This window comes from Astatotilapia calliptera, chromosome 10 (assembly GCF_964374335.1).
Source record: "Astatotilapia calliptera chromosome 10, fAstCal68.1, whole genome shotgun sequence".
Classification (NCBI taxonomy): domain Eukaryota; kingdom Metazoa; phylum Chordata; class Actinopteri; order Cichliformes; family Cichlidae; genus Astatotilapia; species Astatotilapia calliptera.
The window spans coordinates 3,604,243-3,630,543 of NC_137431.1; the positions used below are offsets into that span (position 1 = coordinate 3,604,243).

At 42.5% G+C, this 26,301-nt stretch overlaps 1 protein-coding gene across 1 annotated transcript; it reads right to left on the minus strand.

Moving 5' to 3' along the window:
- Positions 1–205: 205 nt before the first annotated feature.
- wscd1b (WSC domain containing 1b) lies at positions 206–18,714 on the minus strand. The gene is made up of 8 exons (XM_026182384.2): positions 18,181–18,714; positions 12,208–12,322; positions 10,950–11,134; positions 4,681–4,802; positions 3,687–3,864; positions 3,107–3,271; positions 2,800–3,000; positions 206–1,058 (listed from the first exon to the last, which is right to left on the minus strand). Exons 1-8 carry the CDS (start codon positions 18,572–18,574, stop codon positions 706–708), a joined length of 1,713 nt encoding a protein of 570 aa, XP_026038169.2. The 5' UTR covers positions 18,575–18,714; the 3' UTR covers positions 206–705.
- Positions 18,715–26,301: the final 7,587 nt, after the last annotated feature.

Here is a 26,301-nt window from a genome sequence, read left to right on the forward strand (position 1 = left end):
CACTGTTCTCCCAGGTTATTCCAGGAACGATTGAAAAACATCTGCACTTGAGCAATATGCGAGTCCTTTGCTAAGAGATCTACAGCGCACACACGTGTTTGCTTTCTTTGTGACAAGCTGAACAGCAGATACACAAACCCTCCCAATGTCACCTTGGAAATGGAGACACACCTGTCCTCACCTGGTAACAATAAAGTGAAACACGTTTCAAGTGATGCCAGTGTACGCAACTGCACCCAGCTCAAAGTAAACGCATTTAATGAAATAAAATGCTAATAGAAACATTTCATACAGTTTGGAGAAGTTTTCATTGTCATCACCATATTTCTGAGTTCATGTCCATATAACAGCATGCAGCAGCTCTGAAGGACATACAGATACATCCAGATCTACTGCCTAACAAATCCTTTCTGAGTAATCATCATATTTGCTGCTTGCATAGAGGCAGTCCTGGCCTTGACGCTTTCATACCTGTTCTCTGTAGAATTTCACAATGAACTGAAATGTTTCTCCAGTGACCTCTAAAGAGTTTCTCTGATTCTACGGGCATTCACAGTGTGACTGGCTTATTAAAGAGTCAGGTGGGCCGCTTACATTGGCCAGCGTGTGTCTGCTCCCCACGTAGCACTCGGTGGAAACCTTTCCTCTCACACACCTCTGCTGTACCAGTCATTTAAAGAACTACCTCATGACCTTTTCACATCATCATCTGGGGAGGTAATCTTGTGGAAGTCCGCTAAAGTTCCTGCTCTGCAGCGCCTGGTCAACAGCATGAATGTGGGAGTCAATCATCTGTCTCATGTCGGGAGTGAATGGGTCAAAAGAGGGCCGCTGAGCCCCTGAGCGTTTGAAATGCCCGTCTTGGTTGCTCTCTGCACACAGAAACCTCTCCTCTGTCATAGTGACGTTTAGAAAGGCTGTGATGAGCCGGAGCTGGGGGAGGAGATCTCGCTGCAGCTCCTCATAATGCACCACCAGGAGGCGACGGCCAAACTTCAGCCAGCTCACAGCATGAGATGCCCACCAGGGGGCATAGCTGGAGACAAACTCTGGCCATTCTGCAAGTGAAAGAGGGTACAGTTGGATTATTTTTAGCTAATTTGATCAGGAATCACACATAGACGTTGGATTTTATCAATATACTGCATGCTTCTGAGAATTTTCATTTTTGTGTCTGTGTCAGTGTTGAATAACTGATTGCAGAACTAAGTAAAAAAAATGTACGTGTCCCAAATGATCATCTGAGTGAATGTTTATCTGTGTGAATGTGGAAGACGCGACTCAACTGGTTATGACACAAACTATGGAAAAAAATATGCGTAAAAACTGTGGAGAGCTCCACTGTGTGGATATCAAACGGCAGTACAACTTCAACATAGTTACTCCCAAGGTGAAGACTATAAATCAAATGATTTCATGCACTGCAATCAGATGATAAACATCATTCATCATCGTGTGAAAAAAAAGAGAAACTGGAATGTCAGCCAGAAAGCAGGCAGAGAGGAGACAATGCAGCATGTGCGTGTATATGCCTGTGGTATAGACAGGCTGGCTCGTTGTTGGGTCTCTAACTAACTGGTTGTTGGAACTGGTGTTTTATTTTGTTTGCGTTTTTTGTGTAAGAGCAGCCAATAGCCACATACAAGGGTTGATGAGCGCATCGAGGTGTTTTTAAGCTTGAGACTGTGACTGAAATGAGATATTTAAACTTTTTTTCTATAACATTCATTACGTTCTTAAACTATACATGAGACATTGTAGTTACATTTTGTAAGAAACAAAGAAAAAAACTGTCAAGAAGTAGTGCAGCATGGTGATGGTTTAGCAGCATGATGCCACAGCAGTAGCTTTCAGTCCACACTCATCTGTATTCTGCATTATCCTCAGAACACTCTGTCAACAGCTTTCAGTGGGACCAAGAAACTGCTTTTTCACTGTCTTTTGAAAATCAAATATTTTCAGTGCTGTGAGCAACATGAATGTTGTCTTCTTTAACCCCACGGTATGGAGAGAAGGCATTTAAAAACTCAGAGCAAATAAAAACTATTAAATAGGTGAATGTAGTCCCCGTGAACTCATTTCAGTTCAAGCGACTTGTAAAAAAGTTGAATTAAAACCTGTGAGGAGAGATATTAAAGAGACGTGAAAAGCATAAAGCTACAACCAACCAAGAACCTTCTTCCTGTGAAATGACGACCCTAACCGCAGCGGCGCCAATAACGAGATTTACGATCCCGCAAAGGTCCGTCTGCGTACACGTTTACGGTTTCAACCACTCCTATCCAGCCCTCCAAGATTCCCATTGCTTCTGATTGTCACAGGTAACGCAAGCATCTGCTTGGAAAGCGGTCTCCTGGCTGGAGTGGACAGTGAACACATCACCTATGCTCGACCATAAATCTCGCTATACCGCCCAAGTACGTGGGAACAATATGACCATGCAGAGACTCGCCCAAAAAGCCACAAACGAGACACAATGAAGGGTGTGATCTGATGTCTGCTATGCCTGAATGCTACATTCCATTTTTTAGACTTTACTCAACAGATAATTGTTTAGTGGAACAAAGTAAAAAGACAACTTTTGAACAAAGTTTAGACAAAGTTTGACTTTTCTTAAAGGGTGGCTGTCTGGTGCTCAGGAGTGAGTCTTGAGTGCTAGCCTGTAAATATAAAGGTGCTTCACGACATTCATCTCTTGTCTACTCTTGTTGTATCATCAACAGTAGGACATTATGCAGCAGTAACTATAGCAACCTTCAGCTGAGCCATAAACCACTTCATTCTATTGGACTACATCACCTTTACTCTTCCACTGGGCATCTGTGGCGTGTCCTAAGTGTCCGGCGCACTTGCGGTTGAATTCAGCCATTAAGGAGCGGTAAGGGTTGCGAATCAGCAGGATGGCAGAGTCAAACATCTCAATTTCTTTCTGCCCACTTTCATGGGTCTTTACGCAAATGCTGCGGCCACTCTTCCAGTAGTCCTTCTCGCCTTTGAAACCTGGTACCAATGAATAAATGAATAGATAACAGTCAGCTGTAGGGCAATATTTCATCAAGCACCCACTTAAACTCTCATTTCAGGACACGGACTGTGCTCTCCCCACCTCTGTTGTACAGCGTGCCATCGAAATAGAAGCTGCCAGTGTAGTAGCCGGTCACAAGCTCGATCAGGTGTCGTACCCAGGTGTTGCCTGCCCCGGGAAAACTAGAGAGAGCCACAAGGGAACTGGATCTTTGAGGCAGAAACATCCTCTCTTTGCACCTGGAGTCTGGAAGCACAGTTTTTTTGTTTCAGCTGTTGTATATCAGCAGAATATCAGAATATATCAGAATATGTATGAGAATATATAGTAAGTATTGTAGCAGAGAGCCTGAAATGGAGTTTTTTCTTTACGTGGCACAAATTGCAGTAGGATTGCAAGTCACAGATCAGAGCTGAAATTTGGGATGAAGACTGTTTTCATTTTTACTAAGCATCTGACCCCAAGAAAACAACACAGTGGTCACAGAAAGTCTCTCAGTTGGGACTTAGAATTAATGCAAGACTGGAACTTTAGCTACACTGCATGATCAGCAAAAAATGACTGACACGGCACAGTGGGATGGGCTCAAAATAATACATTTACAAATAAAAACACGTGCAGATGACTAACACATTTTTGCATTGTGTAACAAATATCTCACCAAGCACAGGGGTATGGTAAACTTGGTAGTGGTCAGGCTCTGTGGACGCCGTGAGTGCAGAGGCGATGGTGTGGTTCCCCACACACTGCTGGTTGTCCGACTGCTGGTTGAGACTGAAAAGAGATGACGTCCATGTACAGAAACAGTGGGGTTTCTTGAACACAGCCAGTGGGAGCTCCTACAAACCAAAAGCACAAATGTTCTTCAGGTTGTCATATGACTCATCACACCAATTTTTCTCTCCAAAGACTTCTAATCTAGCTAAGGGTGATCTGTCATCTCAGCTCAGATGCCACCTGACAGGTGGCAGAGCAGGTCAGCCACTAACCAGAAGGTCGGTGGTTCAAGCCCAGGCTGCAATCCAAATATCCTTGGGCAAGAAACTAACCCGATGTTGCTCTCCGATGCATCCATCGGAGTGTGAATGTTAGATAGAGCATTTAAGAGCTTAGAAGAAGTGCTTGTGTGATTGGGTGAATGAATTCGTTGTGTAAAGCGCTTTGAGTGCTCAGACAGAGTAGAAAAGTGCTATATAAGAACCAGTCCATTTACCATTTACTCAGCTGAATCTGCAGAACATCCCAACTCTCTTATTTTTCCTCACTCTGCCAGGTAGCAGGAGGTTAGAATGCTCAATGTCACAACACGAGGACACTGGAGTGAAACTTTTTTGGAACTGATATGCATGCATAAACACACACCGCACGGTGAGAATTAATCATATTGCAGTCACTGCCAATATTTCTACCATCCATATTTCTGTTTTTTGGAGGCGACACAGCTGCACAGAGTAAGATCTCAGTGCAGGATGCAGAGTATCTACATCTCATTACAGACACATTAAACCTAAAATATTCAGCAAAAATCCAGAGAGCTCTGTGCTCCTACATGTGTTCTCCAGGGAGAGAAGACAGCTCCCTGAGTGGAGAACCACAAGTAGAGTGTGCAATAAATTGATCATCATTGCTGTAATTTGCAGAGGAGAAATTCAAACCTTATCAGTGCACGTCTCGATGCAGGACTGCGTGGTTAGGTTCGGCTGAAAGGAGTAGACGGGGAAGGTGCCGATGATGCTTTTCAGCAACTTGAAGCAACCCCGGTAGTGCACATTTCTGACTGCAAGGAGGAAAAACGCACACGGGGATGATAAGGAATAGCGCTCTGCTAGTGACTGCAAAACACATTTGAAGGGTTTGCCTTGCTTTGGTCAACATTGGGGAGCATTTATTTCTATACAAACAAGTAGCAAATGTCAGATTTTCAAAGAAATGTACATGCAAAGGGTTTCTGCGATAATTATCTTTCCATACTTGGCTGAATTCTGGTACACAGTGTAATACATTCACAAGTCAGCTGCAAATCTCCAGAGACGCCGAAGCTTCCAGTCATGAATATTAATATTGTTTATGATCATCAGCTGCTTATATAATAGATTCGCCCTTGACTGCAACAGGAGGAGGGAGCAAATCTTTACACAAGTGAAAACAGTTTTTATAAGAAAAAGTTATGGATAATCATTATAGCTGGATTTGTCGTGGTCATTGTGGGGCTAATACACAATTAGTTTAGTTGAGTCAAGAGTTTAGTCATAAAACAAAGAAGAGTAATGAGCTGTCAAAAAGGTTTTAAAATGAAGCATTAAGGACCATCCAGAACAGCAACACAGGTTAAAAGCTTGACATTTTAAAAGTGGCACATTAACTTTGTGCAACATCCTGCTAAGATAATACAACTTTAAGTATTTACTTAAATATAAATGTCAAATAATATACAGTCAGAGGTTTATGTACACTCATCATGGGCATGAATGTCATGGTAATTTGAAGCTTTTAATGATGTCTTTGAACTGTTTGTTTTTCAGGGTGGAATAAAGGATACGTCTTTAATGACTATAAAAATAAGTTTACATTTATTTTGGATTTTCCCTAATGCACACAGACTCAAAAGTACACATACAGGCTGAAGTACGTAGATATATACTCTTAAATATTTTAATAAGTGGTGCTAAAAGTTCTATGCTGATTTTTAACTTTTAACAAGACCAATGTAATTAACTCTTTGCTAGCAATCATGGTAGACTATACTGGTAGTTTCTCTTTGCCAGCACAAAAATGATTTAATTTGACAGACGTGACTGGACTGACCAAGACTCACAGCGATAACAGCAAGAAGGGGAGCTGTAGATCAGCATGAGTAGCATGGTCTCTTAAAACCATTTCTAAATAACTGCACATTCCAAGATCATCAGTTCAAACAATTTTATGTACAAGTTATATAGATGTGTCACCACTTTGCCAGGATATGGAAGAAGACCTAAACTCTCAGCCTCACCCACATAGCAGACAGGTCTGGCCCGGATCTGGTCTCAAGCCGGCACTGCTGGCTGACTTCTGGCATGGTAAGTGGTATGTCATCCAGATATGGGCCAGGCCCATGGTTTGGTTTATGTGGCCCAGGCTCATAGAAAGCAGGTCTTCCCCAGATCCGGCATCAAGCTGGCTCTTCTGACTGACTGGTGTCATGGCAGGGTGTATGTCAACCAGATGTGGGCCAGGTCTGGCAATGATGGCGCTATTTATGTTCCTATTTTCCTATTTTAGTTAGAAGACCCAAATGCCATGTTGCAATACTATACTGCTATGGTATGGTTTCAAATGCAGGTTTGACAGGCTTGTGAGTGTACACTTTATCCAAAACCTAGTGAGGGTTTACTCATGTTCATCACCAGGTAGTTGTAGGCAGTGTTGGGGAGTAACGGAATACATGTACCGCCGTTACGTATTTAAAATACAAAACATGAGTACCTGTATTCCGTTACAGTTACCGTTTAAAAAGGTGGTATTCAGAATACTTTGTTGAAATAAATGGATTACACTGCGGTACTTCCCTGTTTCATTTTGTCGCGGGTCAGGACTGTTTGGGTTTTGTTTGACAGCTACGTGCCGTTGTTCCAGGCGGCAGCGTTACGGTTGCCATGGTTACAGGGGGACGCTCTCTCTCTGTGTTTCCTGGGTGAGAGAGCGCCTTTTCGTTGTTGTTGTTGTTGTTGTGCTAAGCTAACATGCAGAATGCTACAAGCATAGCTCTAAAGAATGTAGCATCATGGGCAGTGTAGTCCGTGCTGCAGGGAGAATGGACTGCCAAACACGTTATGTGTCTGTGAGCGCGAGGAGGGAGAAAAAGGAAAAGTACGAGCTGTCATCGAGCAAAAACGGGAGCTGGAAGCATGTAAATATAATAATAACCACTGCAGCCAAACAGAATGCCTGACGAGCCCAGTTGTAAGTAAGCTATTAAGACTCGACTGTACACAGTGTTCGTGTTTTCCTCCGAAAACAATAAGTTCCATTGGAGCCTTTCAACGCCTCTCTCTGTCTCTGCTAGCAAAGTTGACCCAGACAACAAAGTAAAGCTATTTTTCGGCTATGAGCCCGACACGAACCCGACGTATTAGCCAGAGGTCCCTTTACTACGGTTCGGAGCCGCGGACCTTCAGTAATAGTAATAAATCACACAGCAATAGTACATTCACGTAGTTGTAAAAAGCATGATAATATATTAAGTAATCCAAAGTATCCAGAATACGTTACTGTCATTGAGTAACGTAACGGAATACGTTACAGAATACATTTTGAGGCATGTATTCTGTATTCTGTAATGGAATACGTTTTAAAAGTAACCTTCCCAACACTGACTGTAGGTCAGGAGGTTGAGCAGGTCACCTACTGATCGGAAGATTATGAAGCGCCTTGAGGCGACTTTTGTTGTGATTCGGCGCTATATAAATAAAATTGAATTGAATTGAATTGAATTGAAGATTAGTGGTTTGATCCCTGGCTCTTCCAGTCGGCATGTCAAGAGTGTGAATGTGTATGAATGCAGTTAGGAAGCTCTCAGTTTAGAGAAAGTGCGTGATTGGGTGAATGTGGCATGTTGTATAGAGCACTTTGAGCAGAAAAGCGCTATATAAGATTCACTGTCATGTTACTTTTGCACTATTATGTTCTGGCACATGTTGTTATCATATGGGCTGATTCAAGTACACGTTAGGCTGACATCTGGGGCCAGATCTGAAACTGTTCTGGGCCAGCACAGGACCACCAGTGTGTCTGCAACTGGCCTTGTGCTGGCCAATGTGTGGGCCACCTCTGGCAAACCAGATCTGGGCCAACAAAGGGCCGTCATTCTTTGCAGTATGTGGACCATGTGTAAGCACATTGTGTGGGCCAGATCCGGGCCTTTCCAATTTTGCTATGTGGGCATATGAGAGGAAATCGAATGGGTGTATTCAGTAACCACCAACGCTCAAACCTGTCATGAACTGAAAACCGCTGGAACACCAGCGTCACTGTCTACAGTGAAGCAAGATTCACATTGCCATGGTCTAAGACGGTGTCGACAAGGAAAGAAATTCTTGCTTCTTCAAACTGAAATTTGTAGATGATCACAGAGATAAACTATTATGGTCAGATCAAAACTTTTGCTATTTCTCCATAATGAAAAGAGACATGTTTGGGGGTGACAAACCCAAGAACTGGACTTGACTCCAAAAAAATCACCATTTAAAGCTACACTTGGCATAATACTGCAAAGAAGCAAAGGAGTGGAATAACAACAAAGCACAGTTGCCAGTTACACAGTAACACAATTTTGTCAAGACCATCTTCCCAGAGGAAGCAATGGCATGAAAAATAACAAAGAACAGGATGTTGCTGTGTTATCTTTTTCTTATTATTTTGCATTACAAATACTACAACAATACCAGAACCAACAGGATTTGTCACTCATGCATGTCTGAGCATCAACAGATGACAGCTCGCAGATGGCTGTCGCAGCAATGCAGCCCGCTTTCTAGGTGTGCATCAGACAAATATGATGACCGCAGGGACGGCGATGGAAGGATTTGTCAATTTAAACATCAGCCAAAGAAATGCTGACACATCTCAGCCAGTCTGTCACACAGTCTGAGATGACTCAGACAAGGACTTTTAGAGTGGAGAGTAAACACTATTACATGCTTACATTTTATTACGGAAGGAGTTCAGTTTTTTTTTTTTTTTTGTTAGTAGCATATTAAATGTTTGCTCATTATTTATTCATGGTTTAAATATGTGCTCGCTGTTGCTCCATTTATTACTTAATTTCGTTTGCATTAGGTGTAAACCTAACACAATGCATCATTTTAGTCACAAGTGGCATCGGTTCATTTATGCAAATCAGCTCAAGCTGTTTGTGTGTGTGTGTGTGTGTGTGTGTGTGTGTGTGTGTGTGTGTGTGTGTGTGTGTGTGTGTGTGTGTGTGTGTGTGTGTGTGTTTGTGTGCGTGTTGATGTGCGGGCTGATAAATACCTTTTTATGATAATCTTTCTTGAATAAAGCCCCCACCGTTTCACACACCTTCCCCTTTCCTTCTGTAACACTGTGCACTAAGACAAATCCTTATCCTATCCTGCTGTGCTTTTCATTGTAATTCACTTAACTTTCTTCTTTGCTCCTAGCTGTGAATCCCAAAAGTTATCTGATTCTTTGGTTCATATCAGACGCTTTCATTTTTTCCGGAGTGGTTAGGTTAGACCAGAGATGGGCAGTAACGCATTACTTGTAATGCGACCACTTTTTTCAAGTAATGAGTAAAGTAAGTGATTACTATTGGAATAAAGTAATAGATTACTGTTACTTTCTAGTAAGCACGCTGCATTACTGCATTACTAAACCATGATTTTGTTTGTGAAAGTGTCTCATGACAATGGCGTACGAGCGTGCGATGTCCGTGGCAGGAACAGCGAAAAATTTAACTTCAAATCTGATCAAGCACCCAGCACGCCACCACGGGAATGTGAAATTCCCATTCCCCTCCATGACATGACCGCAGCGGCTCCGGGCAAACCTCCACAGGCCCCACTCCTGCTAAACAACTGAAAATAGATTCAAGAGCGACAGGACTTAGTGCTGCTGAATCTTTGATTCTGAACATTATTTTATTGTATATCTTGGAAAATGCAGAAAATAGGTTTAAATGTTATATGCAACAATCAGAGACTGTTGGATATAATTTAATTTTTGCTTGATGCATAAAAGTTTAAAACTAATAAAACAATTTTTTAAAAGTGACTTTTCCATTTGATTCAATTTTATATGATGGATTATGCAGACAAAGATCGATTTGGGTTGAAAGGCCTATTGCTTTATTACTTATTCAGGTTGTGTATCATGTTTTTAAAAAGTATCTAAGTAATAAAGTAACTAATTACTTTTGAAAATAAATAATCAGTAAAGTAATGGGATTATTTTCTTGGAGATGTAATCAACAATTAGTAACTAAGTACTTTATTCAAGTAATTGGCCAACACTGGGTTAGACAAAGCAAAGTTATGGTTAAGTATATGTAGACACATTTAGAGGAAGTAAATGACGATAAAACCTTCAAAATATGAGTAATGTTGGGTGGTTCCAGACAAAAGATGATGAATGTGAAAGATGCTTCTCTGGTTGTGTCTCCAAAACAATTCTCCCTCATCGCATCGACAATGCATCCTCACTGACCAACAAAATATGAATAATGCACCGTGGAAGTGACACGCTGACCAACTTGACAACATCTCTAGAGCAGGGGTGTCCAACTCCAGTCCTCGAGAGCTACTGTCCTGCAGCTTTTAGACACATCCTTGTTCCGACACATCTGAATCAAATGAATGACTAGTTACCCGGCCTTTGCCAAACTTGATGGCATGCTGAAGAGGTAATCCAACCATTTGATTCAGCTGTGTGGGAGTTGGACACCCTGCACTAGAGAAAAGAAAACAACAAAAACTGATGGCAGTATACCTCTGAAACGTTAGATTCACCAAAGAAGAAAATGTTGAGTTGAGACAGTAGAAACTTTGGATCCTGTGGTACTAAATTCAGTTCAATTTAAACTCTATTGAATTCATACAGCATCAAATCACAACAAGGTCCTTTATGTGGTAAGGTCAACCCTTACAATAACACAACTGCTATCTATACCAGTCATCTGATTGTTGGCGCTTTCTCTAAGTTAGTTCCTGGACAGAGGAATCAAATGTGCTGTATGTATAAGGCTTTGGTTGCACAGCGGCATGTGGCAGCGTTATAGATGGTGGTGTGGGGAGTGCATAGCTTTAACTTTTCTGTGTTGTTGTGTTTTGAGAATTTAACTTCAGTCATTTCTTCACTCATCTGCGGAGCCCGTGTAGGGTATAAATAGTAAACGGTGCCGTGTCTTCCCTGAGGGAAGTCAACTCACATTTTCTGTGACCTGGCAGCTGCTCCTCCACCTTGTATATGGAGAGACGGCCCACGCCGCCACAGGGAGACCCCCTCTCACCCCGACACACCAGACTACAATCCTCTTCCGGAGCCCGAGGGCTGCTAATCCGATTCCCGCAGTGGCACTCGGCTCCGTACTCCAGACCTGCAAACTGGTAACCACTACACACACACACACACACACACACACACACACACACACACACACACACACACTGATAGTTATTGCCCTAGCCAATGGCAATCCATAACCTGAAGCTATTGCCCTCTGGCTATGCTCTCCCACAGGACTTTCGATAACATTTCAAACTTATCATTTAACTCAAAGTTACTGGGCTTACACATACAGTTTCCCCGTGATAGCCATCAGTGCTTTTCATTCTGCACTCTCCTGACTGTGTAATGCCTTCTTCTGGCTGCAGTGCAGTCACCTCTGATCTGTACTTTACATATCAAGGCTCTTGTGACTCATCCCCCTTTCCTCTTCCTTTATCCAGGCTCCTTGGGAAAGACAGAGACCTCATCAAAACTGACCTTTTCATGTATGTCCTTTGAAGCTTGCTCATAAATTGCCTTGACTTTTTACTTTTGCTCATTGCGGTAATTGGCTCGCTCAGGTAACGAGACTGCCTTCCATGTGGACAGGCAGAGGGCGGGTTTGCATTTGAGATGGAAGCGCCAGCTATCCGCCTGGCAGCATCCATCTGTCCTCGGCTGTTCCCGTTTCACTGGGGATGCACTGCTTCCTGGCTGCTAACATATAAAAAGGAATAATTCAAGCAGGTCATTCCTTGAGTTGTGTTTGAAAAATTCCACCTGTCTCTACATGTTTAATAACAGGTTTGTTGAGGATGTGGCAGCGCTGATTACTCGGCTCACACTGACCCAGTCAGAGACTTCCACACCACAGCACGTCCACAGGAAAAGCACATATCTAACCACTGATTTATTCACCAACTGCTGGACTCAGCTCATTAAGCGTTCTATAACACACACACAAACACCTCCCTTCTTCCTTTTTCTGCAACAGATCGAGCCTTCTGTCCTGGCCTGCTCTTCATTCTCCCCTCTCTCACTCCTCACCCCCTCATCTTTTACTGTCATCCAGCCACCTGGCTCTCCGCTATAGCTCAAAACACAGGAGGCATTCATGGAGGAGACTGAGATCCAAAGCATTTACTCACACAGCGAGCTTTCTGTGGTCCCTTCACAGGAGCCCGCTGTGAACGCATTACCTTTCCGAGCAGGTGTCTTGACACAAAGAACTGGTCATTTTGCGCAGGTCGTAAAGCATGGTCCCTCCCAGGGCTCGATCGCTGGCGTTGTGAAGGAAGCATCCGATGTAGGTTCCTATATGAAGAAAAGAAATGTGAAATTAAAATTCATTCAGGCAGAAAAGTCCTGTGGTGGCACTCAGCGTGCGCAATCACAAAACCAAGGCAGCTGAATGAAAAGTACACATTTATGGTCAAATCTAATAATAAAACAGGAATCGGGCACTTGTCATTCAAGAATCGGACAGATTTCCAGCAACGCATTTCTTTTTTCTTTGATTTGACCTTGGAATTTTCCCTTAGTTTTCGCCTATCATCCTTTATTGGCCAAATTAAACTGAGTGACAGACTCATAAGGTATAAAAATACTCACCATTAGCACCATTGACAAACTAAATAATGTCCTACGTAGTGCCTCGCAAACTTAGAACACATTTGTTTTTTAAAATCAAACAGAAATGAGACAAATTGTGTATGTCCATGTTTGTGTTTGGTCCATGTTGCACACACACACACATGTTGACACACTCCTCTGCAACTTGATATGGCATCTTCGGTTTGGCTCCGGACACATTCTCCAAGACTGGCAGAACCAAAACAGCCTTTGCGTCATCACTTACTCACGGTTATTATGCACAGCAGCATGTACCGTGAGCCATAACATCCAACTAAATTATAACATGGCAAGGCTTGATTTATCCAGCAATGTAGATGATTGGTATTTCTGCATTACTGTGAACCTATTTACTTCCACTAGAATAAAAATCACCCGTGCAGAAAGAAGGATGTAACGCATAATAGGCTACGGCAGACTATTATGATGTGCTGACAAGATTAAGGCACCATATAAGATGTAACCCAGATTCAGTCTTTGATGTAATCCCTGTCTTTGCCACATTGCAACATCAAACTCTGCTCAGCTGACACATTAAAGTTTTCTTTATAAATTTCATTTTCAGCGTGCGAGGGAGCTGATGCATTTCTTTGTGTGCAGATTTAATTTCCATCTTCCTCCTCGAGTCTGACACTATTATGTTTTGAGGCCACATGCTAGATGTTGTTAGTCCTTTAGGAACTGAGTTTTTGGTGGATGGAGTGCGTGCACATACTTGGCTTTTAGGTTTATTTTGCAATCCCTAACATGAATTTACGTGTATCGATGTTTATAGGTTTTAAGGACACGAGGGGCTTGGCTTTCTGTTTTCACTTTACTACCAGCGGCGAAATAGGCCGATGCCAACTGGTCAAAGAGAGGATTTAATAAGTGTTGGAGGTGCATGTGACGGGGACTGATGGAATGTGCAGCAAGGTGAGCAGACAAGACAGAAACACGCAATGGGCTGTGAAATCTCTGGCAGGCCAAGCATCACCGTATCGAATTTGTGATTCAATCAGTCTGCAATGTCTTCTGAAGCTCGTCCAGCCTGTTGTGCTGGAGTCAGGCTGAGTCACCAGCCGCCGGCGCCCAAAAAACAAATGCAGGAGTACAACGGTAGCTGCTGCCTCAAAGTACTGAAAGGCTGGGACCACCAAAGAAGAAACTCAAATGGCATCACCCAAGGTGATGCCCCCCTATGCCTCTCAGCCACCCGGCGGTGCAGGTCATTGTTTTAATCAAAGTGAGAAAGAGACCCCGGGCAATAGCAGCTCAGGGTTAATGGAGGGAATCAGCCTGAATTCCCAGACATGATAGAAACGACTGCACTTTTGGCTTGCCACTGTGCTGCTTTCTTAAACACCAAGACAGATGGCTGAGCTGGAGCTGATTCTTCCCCGCAGGATTGGATGGAGGAGGCTAATGACAGGATGGCCAAGAATGAGGACATGTGCTGCTGCCACGGGTAGCAACTGTGTGTGACCATTAAAGTCCGCTGAAGGGGGTTCATAGCCTCGCTGCTGGATCTACATACTAAAACCCTCACAAGTGTGAGCAGCGTCATAAAAAAAGGACAACAAAGAGGGTTTCGATGCATTACAGGCTGACCTGAGACAGGATGAGAGGAGGATCATCTCAACGGGGTGTCGGATGCTGAAAAACACAACACTCCTAAGACTGTTAAGACTTTTTCACACACACTGCAGCCCTGAACTTGTCTAGACATTATGCGGAGGAGCTGCGTGTCAGAATGATGCACGCTCTATACAGCCGCCACTGCTCGCCTGAACCAAACCGAGTGTTTGCAGTAGTGAGAAAGCATTTAACAAGGACAAAATCAAGTGCAGCATTAATTCAGGGAAGCCACAGAGTCAAGCTCAGCTGCAGATTAACTGATTTCAGTAGCAGCACACATCCGATACACTTCCACATATCCAAATGGTTATTTCATAGAGGGCATGCTATTTAAGCTCCTTATCTGCAAACCCACCTTGTAACCGACCTCCTGCCCAGCTCCTCTTTTTCTGACTTAATCTCCTGTTTCTGTTTCTGACTTATTCGGTGTCATATCTGTTGTCACTGACGCCAGCTCTGTTCTGAACTGCTCCTCTGCCTAACTCAAACATTCCACATACCCGCATGGAAGGCTCCAGGAAAGAGCCATGGTGCAAAATATAAATTACTGCAGATGGAAATAGCTTTTCTTCTTTGTCTGAAGTTCAGAGTTGCCAGTCACATCACAGAGTTAATGCAGAGACCTATTACGTTCACATCAGACTCCCAGCGAAACCAAGGGGCAACTTGGACTCTTCCATGTGCCTTTGGGCTTTGGGAGGACACGGAAGCACGAGTACAGACCACTGCACCGCTGCCACCTGTGTGTACAAATCACTTACAGCACTGAGTGAAACTTTGCCAGAGAATCAAATACTTTGTCATATCTCCATCTACACATCTCTCCTTATTTGTACTTTACATATAAATACATTTGTCACTCATTCCTGCAATGTGTAGGGTTTCCAGCAGCAGATACAAAGTATTATACATCTCTGACGTTTATTATAAAATGTTTGAACAGGTAGAGCTCCTGAATCCATGGATATATGAAACTGAAAATGCATGTGCAAACTTCTCCATCTGGCTGTGTGATGTTATTACTGCTACACCCTCTGTGTGAGAGCAGCCACTGAATAAAGATGGGATAAAGACTAAAATCATGAAAATGCCTTTTGGGATTTTGCACCTTTTTGGAAGTCCAGAGCGGAGTGGGACTGATATGTCAGCAGATTACAGCCAATAAATGAGCTACCATAGAGAGATATGTTTAACCACCTGTCTTGTCCTCACATTTGTTATTAAAATAAAAAAAATCTCTTTTAAAGGATTTTTATTGTAAGTATTTGTTTTCATTATGTGATTAATACAAACAGGGGACGGTAACTCTTGATCACATTTTTAAAATTCAGATAATGTGTGCTGGCCTGAAGCTTTTGGGCTTCAGTCCAGAGATTTAAGCCGTGAAATTTGGATAACGAGACTGTTTTGGATGGGTAAGAGCTGTTTAATGGCAGCCTACCTTGGCTGAACCACCTTATGATAGTCTTGATTTAGCTTCTTATTACTGCTTGACTCACAGTAAGTAGCAGCATTTCCCCTCTCCATTACACCGCCTATTCTACTAAATAGGAAAGTGCTTTTTAAATAATTTTAGACATGGTGCTGCAACTGATATTGATGTAACACTGTCTCTAAGACTGTACCTACTTTCATTATAATTTGATCTTTTGATTAACTCAATTGCTACCAAGTCAATTAACTGTTATAGGTTTTCTTTATTCAGCAAGTAGTCCAGTACACAAACATTCACAATAGCAGCAATCACATCTCATTTGAGGAGCTGGAACCAGCACATCTTTCTGCTTTTCTATTATTTTGATGACACATTTAAAGGTTTGTGCAGAAATATTTTCCTTTTGCAGAACTTTAGATGAAAATAGTGATGCTTGTTTTATCTCGCTACACTAAATATGAAGGTAAAGACCGTAGGCTGCTAGCTTAGTGTAAAAACAGCTAGCATGGAGATTGCAACTTTGGTTCTCATTTGAGTCCCACACACACACCTTTCTGTGTGTGTGTGAATCTGCCATCATGGTGGAGTTTGTTTGCTTAACACAAAAACTAAACGGTGACTTTGTGGGGTGCTATTTACAGAAATGCCTTTTGATCAGAAGCAGTGACTTCTTGGAATCAGTCCACTAGAGGTTCAGTGAGATATTTCTTGCCTCAAAGTCCAGCAACAGCAGCTGGAAGCTGCTGACAAGACCCACCAGCGTCTGGTTTTTATGTTAAGCTAGGCTAAAAATGTGTTAGTCATGGTGGGAAGTGACTGCAGCAGACGGCTGTCCATCCACGAGCCTGCTTGTGCTGGAGGTTACTTCCTGTTGAGAGGGATTTTTTTCCTTCCCCCTGTCACCAAGTGCTGGTTCATAGGAGGTTGTCTGATTGTGGGGGTTTTCTCTGGGTTACTCGAGGGCCTCTTCCTCACATGATAAAGCACCTTAAGGTGACTCTTGTTACGATTTAATGCAATATGAAGACAATTTAATTTAAATGTATTTATTAAATATTGCATTTACATGTAAATGATTTTCATTTCAGTGTCAAATACATGTTGTGGAATTCGAGTGATTGCTTCATTATTATCTGGACTGATATCCTGAAATAATGCATATACTTGGTTTAGAAACGGTGTCAAAAATACGCTTTTTTCTAAGCCCTTCAACCGGCTACTTTCACAGGGCCTGTGGCACAATAGACTTGGGTAATTGAATTCTGTGTCCTGGGTAATACTTTTTAAAAAAGACCCTTTGCCAGATGGCTGTTACTGAAACTGATCTCTTTCTTGCCTCAAACATTTTTCATCTGTATTACCCTACTTAGTGACTGAATGGTCATGTAGTGTCTGTTTAAAAAAAGGATTAAGAGCTTTTACGGGATGCTTTTCAAGAATGGGCTGAAAGAACAAATGTTCCACCGAAGGTAATTCCAATGTATTTATCATTTCAGCAAAATGGCAAAGGCGCTGACAGGCACAGTTAAACAATGGAGTAAACATCCATGGATATCTCAAAGTACTCAAGTAATGGTGAGGGCTCCTTAGCAGAGAGTGCAAGTAAGAAATTATATCGTTTTTTTAGCTTCATAATTACTAATTTATTTTCTGGAAGCTACTTTAGTGCTCGCCTGCCTTTTTTATTTTTTTACTCTTCTGGTTTCGAGAGGATCAGTGAGCTCTATCTTTCATCTACAAGATCTGAAGCAACCAAATGTAAAATGTTATATAAATGTATAATGAAGCTCTTCTAAATGTTCTAAGGTCATGATTATCTGTTCATAAATGTCGAATGAAGCTTGTTGTGAGTGCACTATGTGAGTCCTGTGCAGAGAGTGCGGTTTCCCAGCCCCTGGCCATCTGAACAAAAAAGAAAGCCCAAAAATAGAAAATAAACATGCATATGTGCTCCTGATATGTTGTTCACGGGGAAATCCGTCGGCTCAATATGCTCATAGGGTATTTTTGTCACTTTTCCCCCCAGAGTGTTTTCATAGACTTTGTAATATATGTTTTTAATTTAATGGCAGAAGAGTTGTCCAAGCTTGGCCACGGTCACCTGTGTGGCCTTCCTACGATTTGTGAGAAGGCCACACAGGTGCAAGTCAGTGACATAGCAGAGGTCCCGGTGTTTTAAAAAAGCAGATCTAAAACGTGTTAGAGTGTTTAAAATCCCAGCTCTACATTCTCAGCAGAAGTCATTGGAGAAGATCTTTTTCCACGTAAAGAATCGTGCATTTGTCATGATGCACGTTAATGGCATTAACACTTCACTGGCACACTAATACATCTAAATAGGGCGACGCAGTGACCAGTGCTTGTTTTGTCTGCTGGCTAGTTAGCTATACTAAAAACAGCAGTGAACCTTGTCAAGCCACAAGTGATAGAGGCAGGACAGTGTCAGCTCAATGTGCAGACAAATTCATAGCTGTGCACAGTTATTTACCTTTGTGCCTGCTGCTTCTCTGGACGGAGACTCTTTGCTCTGGACTCTCTGGCAGCAGACTGTGAAACCAGCGATGATGCAAGTGTTGGACCCCTAGGCTTCGGGAAGCAGTCCAGTGTCGCCCTCCTGCCTTGGCTCCCCCTCCAGACGCAGCCTGAATGGCAACCCATCTGGAGCGTGCCCTCATGCCCAAGCCTGCAGTCCTGAGGGCAGTAGGAGGTGCAGAGAGGGACCACAGGGGGGGCAGGCTGGCCAGGTTTGGCTGAGCCACTCTGATGCTGGAGCGCTGTAGAAGCAGGATGCTGCCTGCCATCAGATAGGCGATGCCCAAGCAGAGCAGCAGCATTTGAGCCCGCTTCAAGAGGCAGTGCAGCTTGTAGAAGGGTGCCACCATTCCTATACCATTTACTGTCTCGCAGCTCAGTGGAAGGCCATTTGGCGAGTAAGGAGAGAGAGCAGATCTGTAGCCTACTTAGAACTTCATAATAATGACAAGACCTGTAGGATCTAGCAGAGGTGCAAACATTGTCTTGGTCCTTTTGGAGCCACAGAGTCTGAGATCAGCAGTGTAACAATGGATGTATCACACCAGAAAGATTTAATATCCAATGCTGTGGTCAGTGACTCCAAGGGGATCCTTGGGTGTAAGCTGGGGGGAGAAAACAGAAAAAATAGCAGCAGCTAGATTTAATGCAAGCGTATTTCTCTATATGTCAGCACAATGAAAAGGAAAAGATGAGCCCGACTGGTGAATTAGATTCACAGCTTATGTTGACATATCGGCTTGTGTTTCTGTCTTGCAGCGTCTTGCAACAAATCCCATGGTGCTGCTCCATTGCTTCCATTGTTCGCATTTGTTTTTATATCATATTGCTGCCCAAAGTTGCGATTCCTGATTTTAAAATGACACCGAACCTTTGTGGTTTCAAAGTGCATTCTTGACCTTATCTCCCAGCTTCCAAATCTCAACTATCTCACTGAAAAAAAATATCATGTGATTAAAACTGTCTGGAGAGCGCATTATGGGTGCTTATGAAATGGGGATTATCATAGCAGTGTGCGCAGACAAACTCTTGCCTCATCCGTGGAGAGATGAATAAGTGATGAGTGGGGGAAAACATGCAAAGATGAGATGTTGAGGATCGCTGAATATGTAGGCTAAAAACACTGTGGTGTTCGCAGTGTTCTCTGAAGCCTGACACTTTGACTGAAGAGTGGAGCAGTGGAGTGAACATCCGATGAGATCCATTAATGCCTCGTTGTCTCGGTGGCCGTCACACACCGTCATGCCCTTCAGCACTACTTTTCATCTCAGGCCTTCTAAGACACACTCCACCCCCCCTCAAAAAAGTAGGGGTGCGGTGATGCTCCCTATGATAGAAGCAACAGTTTGCTCAGTGAACAGTCTCCGATCATGTCCAAGTGCCCAAGTTATGTTCAACTCCACGTTTTTACGCGTAAAATAACTCGCGGTTGTGTATTCGAGGTGAAAAACAAAGACGCGTGGCTGAATTGATTTAGTGGAACGGGATGGGAGGTTGAAAGGCAAATGAATCACAAGCGAGAGTAAACACGCATCACCTATTTAAGAAGCCGAGGTCTTCCATCTTAAAAGCCCCTCACTGTGCCTCCACCATTTACAGTATTGAATGTTGGACCATGCGGCTTACCTTCAGCACCGGAGCGGCGCGGCATCCTTCCACTGCGCGATCACTTATCAGTTTATAGCCGTTAAGATCGCTGTTTTCCTCGCTTTGTTGTGCACCGAGTGTGTCCTCGGCGTTTCCCAGAGCTGTTATATAAGCTCGCTCTCCCTCTCTCTTTCTCTCTTTCTCTCTGCCAGCGCTGCTTTCCGTCGCCCCGAAAGGCTGGCACGGCGATATAAAGCGCAGGCAGTACGTGTGTATGTGCTTGTGTGTCAGAGAGAGAGAGAGATACAGAAAGAGGAGGTGATGGGGACGAGAAGGAGGGGTAGTCGGTCTCATTTGCATTGGTGATGTGGACGCGTCACAGCTCCTCCACCGTGCAAACGGGAGTCGTGTCCAGCAGTCCACAGGCTTTACTGCACATGAGGAGGGCCTTAAAAGGCGTGCAAAGGCTATGCTGAAGCCCATCTCCATACACTGAGCTCCATGCCCACACGGCACTATATATTGAGGTACAATGCAGAGGGCGGCGGGGCAATAAAACCCCACGCGTGAACCATTTGAAGGACGTTTCAGAAAACGCCACAGAATAATCAGATCCACGTCTAAATAAACAAACTAGGACTGAATCTGACAATATCAGCATTGCTCAGAGATCCAGAGCACAAATCATGCAGTGGTTCCCGCGCGTGTGGCCCTACAGGTTAGGCTCGTTGAAGCACTTAATGAACTGCCGTGACTCACGCGTCAGTCTAGCGTGGATGACGTCCTAGCACTACAGCAGCACAGTCAGAGCCTGGCCTCCGTGTTCCTGCCACCAACAATGCAGAGCAAAGCAGTACTTAACGGTATCTGTGTTCACGACTGAAGGTAAAGAACACCACACTTACCCGTGAAGTTACCGAGTAAGGTAGTAAAGGTGGGTCAAAGTGATCACATAGTGGAAAGCTATTTCGTGAGTTATTAATGAATTATGCAATAAAATATGAATCTGCAATTTCATTTACAGACGACCTTTTCTTTTGTTATCTACACATTCATAAAGTAGGCCAATTCATTATTTGATCATTTAACTGACAATAAACAGAGGAATTATAAATACATAAATTCCTAAATGAACTAATAAATGAATTAATAAATACTTTTTTGTACTTGTCCTCCATCATAATATGTTTATGTTCTTACAAATGGTTTTTCTGTCGAGATCATTTATGTTCTACATCAGCGTCTTCTTCAACTGGAAGGAGGTGTGTTTGTTAAGAAATCCTTTAAGTAACAGGTGGATGCTGGTGTCTGTAGTTGCTAGCGTTGCTGGCTTTACAGTACCTCTATGATTTGCTTGTTGTGCCGTTGGTTTTTTCTAGATCATATTTATTGCAGTTACAATGCAGTCTGTTATCATTTAGACCAGGGGAACTCCAGGCCTCAAGGGAGGGTGTCCTGCAGGTTTTAGCTCTCACCCTGGGTCAACACACCTGAATCAAAATGGTTAGTTCATTACCAGGAATCTGGACAACTTCAAGTCATTTAAATCAGCTGTGTTGGATCAAGGACATATCTAAAACCAGCAGGACAGTTTCCCTACCTCTGATATAGACGGTCATGAATGCAGCTTGAAAACCTGTCTGGCTAGCTTTAGCAAATAACTTAGCATTGCACTGTCTCACCCAAATATGACTGCTTATGGGGACCAACATGAGAGCAACAAATGGTCATCTGTAAATCTTTGAAATAGCGCTTTACAAATCAGACGTCAATTGTCTTCCACTTTTCTAATTTGGGAGGCAATCGCTAACCATTATAGGGCGAGAGGCGAGCTACACCCTAGCCAGGTAAGAGTCTATTATAGGGCTAACGCAGAGAGAGAGAAATCCATTCTCACCTACAGTCACTTAGAAAGCATCAAATCACTTAATTACCCAGAGAGATCATGTAAACCCGCACAGATAGGGTCAAGCCTGATGGTGCATTTAAACCTTCGATTCTAACCCAGGACCTTGTTGCAGTGAGGCAAAAGTGCTAACCACTACGCATCCATGCTGCCCACGTCACAAAAGATTTGGGAATTTTGATATGGTCTATGCCCTGCCCCACCCAAACCATCACACAATGGCAGATACTTCAGTCATGAGAGTGCTGGTAACACATGAGTTATAACAGCTTGTAGAAGACAAATCACCCACAGGGTCACAGGCTGTTTGTAGAAAGAGCAGTATTATATATTTTGGAAACATCCAGTTGTTAAGACACTGTTGTCATCAAGGCATGATGAGGCCTCTAACACGATGAAGAATATTTTGCAGTGCACTGGGATTTAATGTCTCTTGGAGATATGTAATGTCACACCTCAATTTTCCCAGTAAAATGTAATAGCTGCTCCCATCGAGAAAACAAAAGCATTATGATGGACTGAATGGAGCTGAAATATTTGACAGAGCAGGTCTATCTTGTTCAGCTGGGTTTTTTAAATTTTCTTTTAAATTTAATCCTACTTTGTGTAACAGATGGATTTAGACAAATGCTGGAGTCTGACTATTTGTCTGATCCAAGATAAAGTCTATCTCCATGCGGTCTATCAGTGTCTTGTAGAGGATGTTGTTATTTGTGGTGTTTGTTCTTGTAGTCATTTAAATAAATTCTCATGCTCCAGTTTGTATGCACTTGGTTGTAAAGCACATTGAGCTGACTGCAAATTAAATGTGTTATATAAGTAAAATTTCATTGATTTGACTTCAAACTACTGCGTGCTGTTTGCTTGGTATGTTCTCTAGTGGGAAAAGCTGTAGTAAGCCGTTAGCTTGCTGTTCCCCTGAGTTGTCAGGTGCCACTTTATAAAGAGCGACAGTGCCTCCCCCACCGAGCCAGGCACTCCTGTTATTATTCCAATCAGCATTAATATTGCTTGATCTCAGGCTTTCTCCCTGTGGTTATAGCTGCTGTTGAGCTTCAGACTTGTGCAACTCGTCCTCTTTGCGTGGACAGCTGCAACCCCCCCCCCCCCACCACCACCTTATAAAAAAAAAATCCACAGGAGTCTGTTGAGGAAGGACAGAGTAAATCCACGGCAGTCTGCCTGCTTGTTTTCATTATTTTTTTCCCTTTCAGTATCCTCATCCGTCTCTTCTCCCAGCCCCTGCTTGCTTTTTCTGAGACACAGAGCCATCTGTCCCCAACATTGCAGTCGATTTAACCTTATTCAACCCTTAAGGTCAGCTCGCTTTCACTCAGACCATCACAGAGACAGGATGGTTGAGCTGTCAGTCAGCAGTCCAGACAGCGGAGCTCATCTCCCTCATCTCCCTCATCTCTGCCTTTCTGTGCTGCCTCACAGGCATTGATCACCTCAGACAAGACAGAAACACTTGCTGCTGTCTCTCTGCAGCACAATGCCTCAGTCTCTGCTCTATCCTATAATTCTGGCTCTCTGTTCTAGAACACTGCCATTCCTCTTTTTCAAACAGACAGCAGTGTTAAGTCTTAATTTGAAGCTGTTGCTTTACAATCATGGAATCTTTGTTTTTTACAGGTACTTGAAACAGAGTCTTGTAGGGAAGCATTTGTGTATGCAAATGGCTTTGCTGTAGCTTAAAAAGCAGGATAAAATGTGCACAGATGCATAGTAAATATTTAGGTTTTAGTATGGATTAGTGTCTGCCTTTAATGGAGGGTTTGAGTATTTCAGATGATTCAGCAAGAAGAGTTTTAGGATCAGTAAACCGATGTCAGAATGGTGGATTTTCTACTTGTGTTTTCCACTTTGAAAATATGGTTTTAGTTTTACAGTAGGTCCATAAACAAGCAGCATTTGAACACAGTCCATTATTCTGTTCAGTCTCTGTGACTTAGATTAGTCAGCTTTACTTTGAACAGTGACATTTTTTGTGTTTTTATCACATTGTTGTGTATCTCCAATCACAAACCTGTAATAACAATAATATTCACCCTCTACATGCACATAAATCAGACATATAGGTTTATGGTTTCACTATGGTCTCTGTATTCTAAATAATGGTGGCACATATTTGGTTTACACCATTATGTCATCAATGGATATAAATGGCAACAGTTACTTTTTGTCTGTCTTTTGAGTTACCCGCCTGCTACATCAGTCCATCCTGGATTAATATAAGAGGAGGTGGAGCTGGTTGAAATGCAGAGAAATGGCCTGAACCATCTGCTGCGACAGCATGGGGGAATGAGTTTCTTTGTGCCGACTTTCTTGTCCTTGTGGTGTTTTTCCCTTCGTGTTGATAAGGTTTTGCACCACTGAGTTCTCTCTTCCTTGGGCAGGTTATTGTTATTATTATTATTTTACATCATTTTTGTCTGTTTGAGGTACAAGAAAACCTACTTTTCGAAACGTTACTCCTGTGCTTGAGTGGTTGTTTATTTACAAGAATTAATGACCAGCATAAAAATTAATGTTCATATATATGTATAGCTTAAGTCATATGTGCTACATTCAGGTACACTGTCATTAACAGTCGTGGCCTTTGCTCTGATGAGTGTTCCCTTTCCATATGTTTCTCGTGCCCAGTTTTTAAGTTATTATGTTTTTGTTTTATGAAATTCAGCCTCGTTGTATGATCTTGCTCATAGAAAGGCACATAGACATGCAAACAGGACTTTAGGCATCTCTCTACCTCAGCCTCAGCTACTGCTTGGTGAAAGGATAAAAACAATAATGAATATATTGTAAATAATACATGAATAAGTATTATAGTACTACTTTGCTATCATTTATTGAACATTCTGTCTCATCTTTACCACAGTCTTTAATTTTTCTTCTTTGATTTGATCATCTTTCTATTAATATTAAAAATATCATCTGACATTGTATTCAGCAGTTTGCCACCAATTCCTGTGTCAACTTAGAATTTTAATCTGGCTTTACTTCACAGCACGTCTCCTTAGCAGAATCTGCAGGCTGTAGAACTCCTCCACAGACTGCACTCCTCCTTCATTAGCCGTCCTCTGTTCTTCTTTTGACCTTCACTGTCATGATTTCCTTCCTGAAGCTTGGCTGTCTGAAAACCTTGCAAAATTAATTGTAAAAGGCTCCCAGCTGCTGTCACAAAGAGGCAAAAAAGCTTGGCTCAGCGGAAATTTTCAGCAAAAAAACCCCCCCTAAAAAACTAAACAGCATTTCTGTGGAAACTTGCCTCCATCTCCTCCTTTATGCACTCTGCCCCGCTCTTACACGGCAAAGGATTATGTATGCGTTACATCTGGGGGTTCTTTTCTCCTCCATTCTTGTATCCTCCTCTGACCCCGGTGATTCAGAATGTTTCAGTGCTGATCTCAATCTTTCCTCATCCGCTATAAGGTTTTGAAACCTCAAACCATAGTTGGGGGAAACACATCCACTCTTGACTTCCCCCAGCCCTTCAGACAATCACTGCCCATCTGCTTCTTTTCCATTAAGGTTCAACTCAGTGTGAGATGATGTAAAATGAGTTCAAACATAATCTGGAGGTCTAACACTTATCAACAGTGCCCTCTAGATTGTTTGGGAGAAACAATTTGATTTTCTATGTCGTTTAATTGCCTTTGTGCTTCACAGCTTTCATTTGGTAAACAGACAATACGTCTTGTTAAAATGCACTAGTAAAATTTTACGAAAAGCAATTTGTTGATGTTTCTGTATAGCAAGGAGAAAATTACAGCATCTTATAGTCTCCCCTTCTCTCACGGCACCATAATGTTTGGGAAATTTGTGTGGTGATTATTTAGGTGTGTTGAATTGCTTCATTAGCAACAGCACAAGAGAGCTGTAGCCTACCTTCTGATTTCTCAGCTCATGCATCCTCACTCAGTGCCTCTCCTCATGTATTAGTCCATCCTCCCACATATGCGAGTGGTTAAAGCGAGGAAGAGACATGAGGAGATAGTAGACAAGGCAGAAGGTATTTTACAATTTTACAAAATGAGACATCCTTGTTCCCAAGCTGTCATTTTGAAACCATGTCAATGACATATGACATTTGTTAAAACTATCACCTCTTCTGTTACAGCCTAATGCTGTATTTTATGATCCTAGATATGAGGTGACCATAACAGTGTTTGTGACTATATATTCACATTTACATTGAATGAAATGTCTAATTATGCAGTTGGTTTTGCAGTAAATAACCAAAACAACTAATAAATACAGGAATAAAACAGCTGTGTGTTTTCTGTCCTCCAGTGAGCCTCCTCACACCTCTCTCCGGTCCATTTTAGGAAATCATTTAAGATATTGCACAGAAATTGATTTCCAGGTCATCAGGCAGGAAAGAGGAGGATATGAGGAAAGACTAATTAGAGAAATGAAAAAAAAATCCTAGGGTTGCTTCTTATCTTTGTGTCACCTTTGATTCCAGAGCTGTAGTTAGACTCTGGATGATCTGATTCCAGTTTGCAAAAAAAAAATAGATGTTGGACAGATGTGAGTTATGGTGAGAAAAGTGTGGAGGAGTATAAACCGATCCAAAGA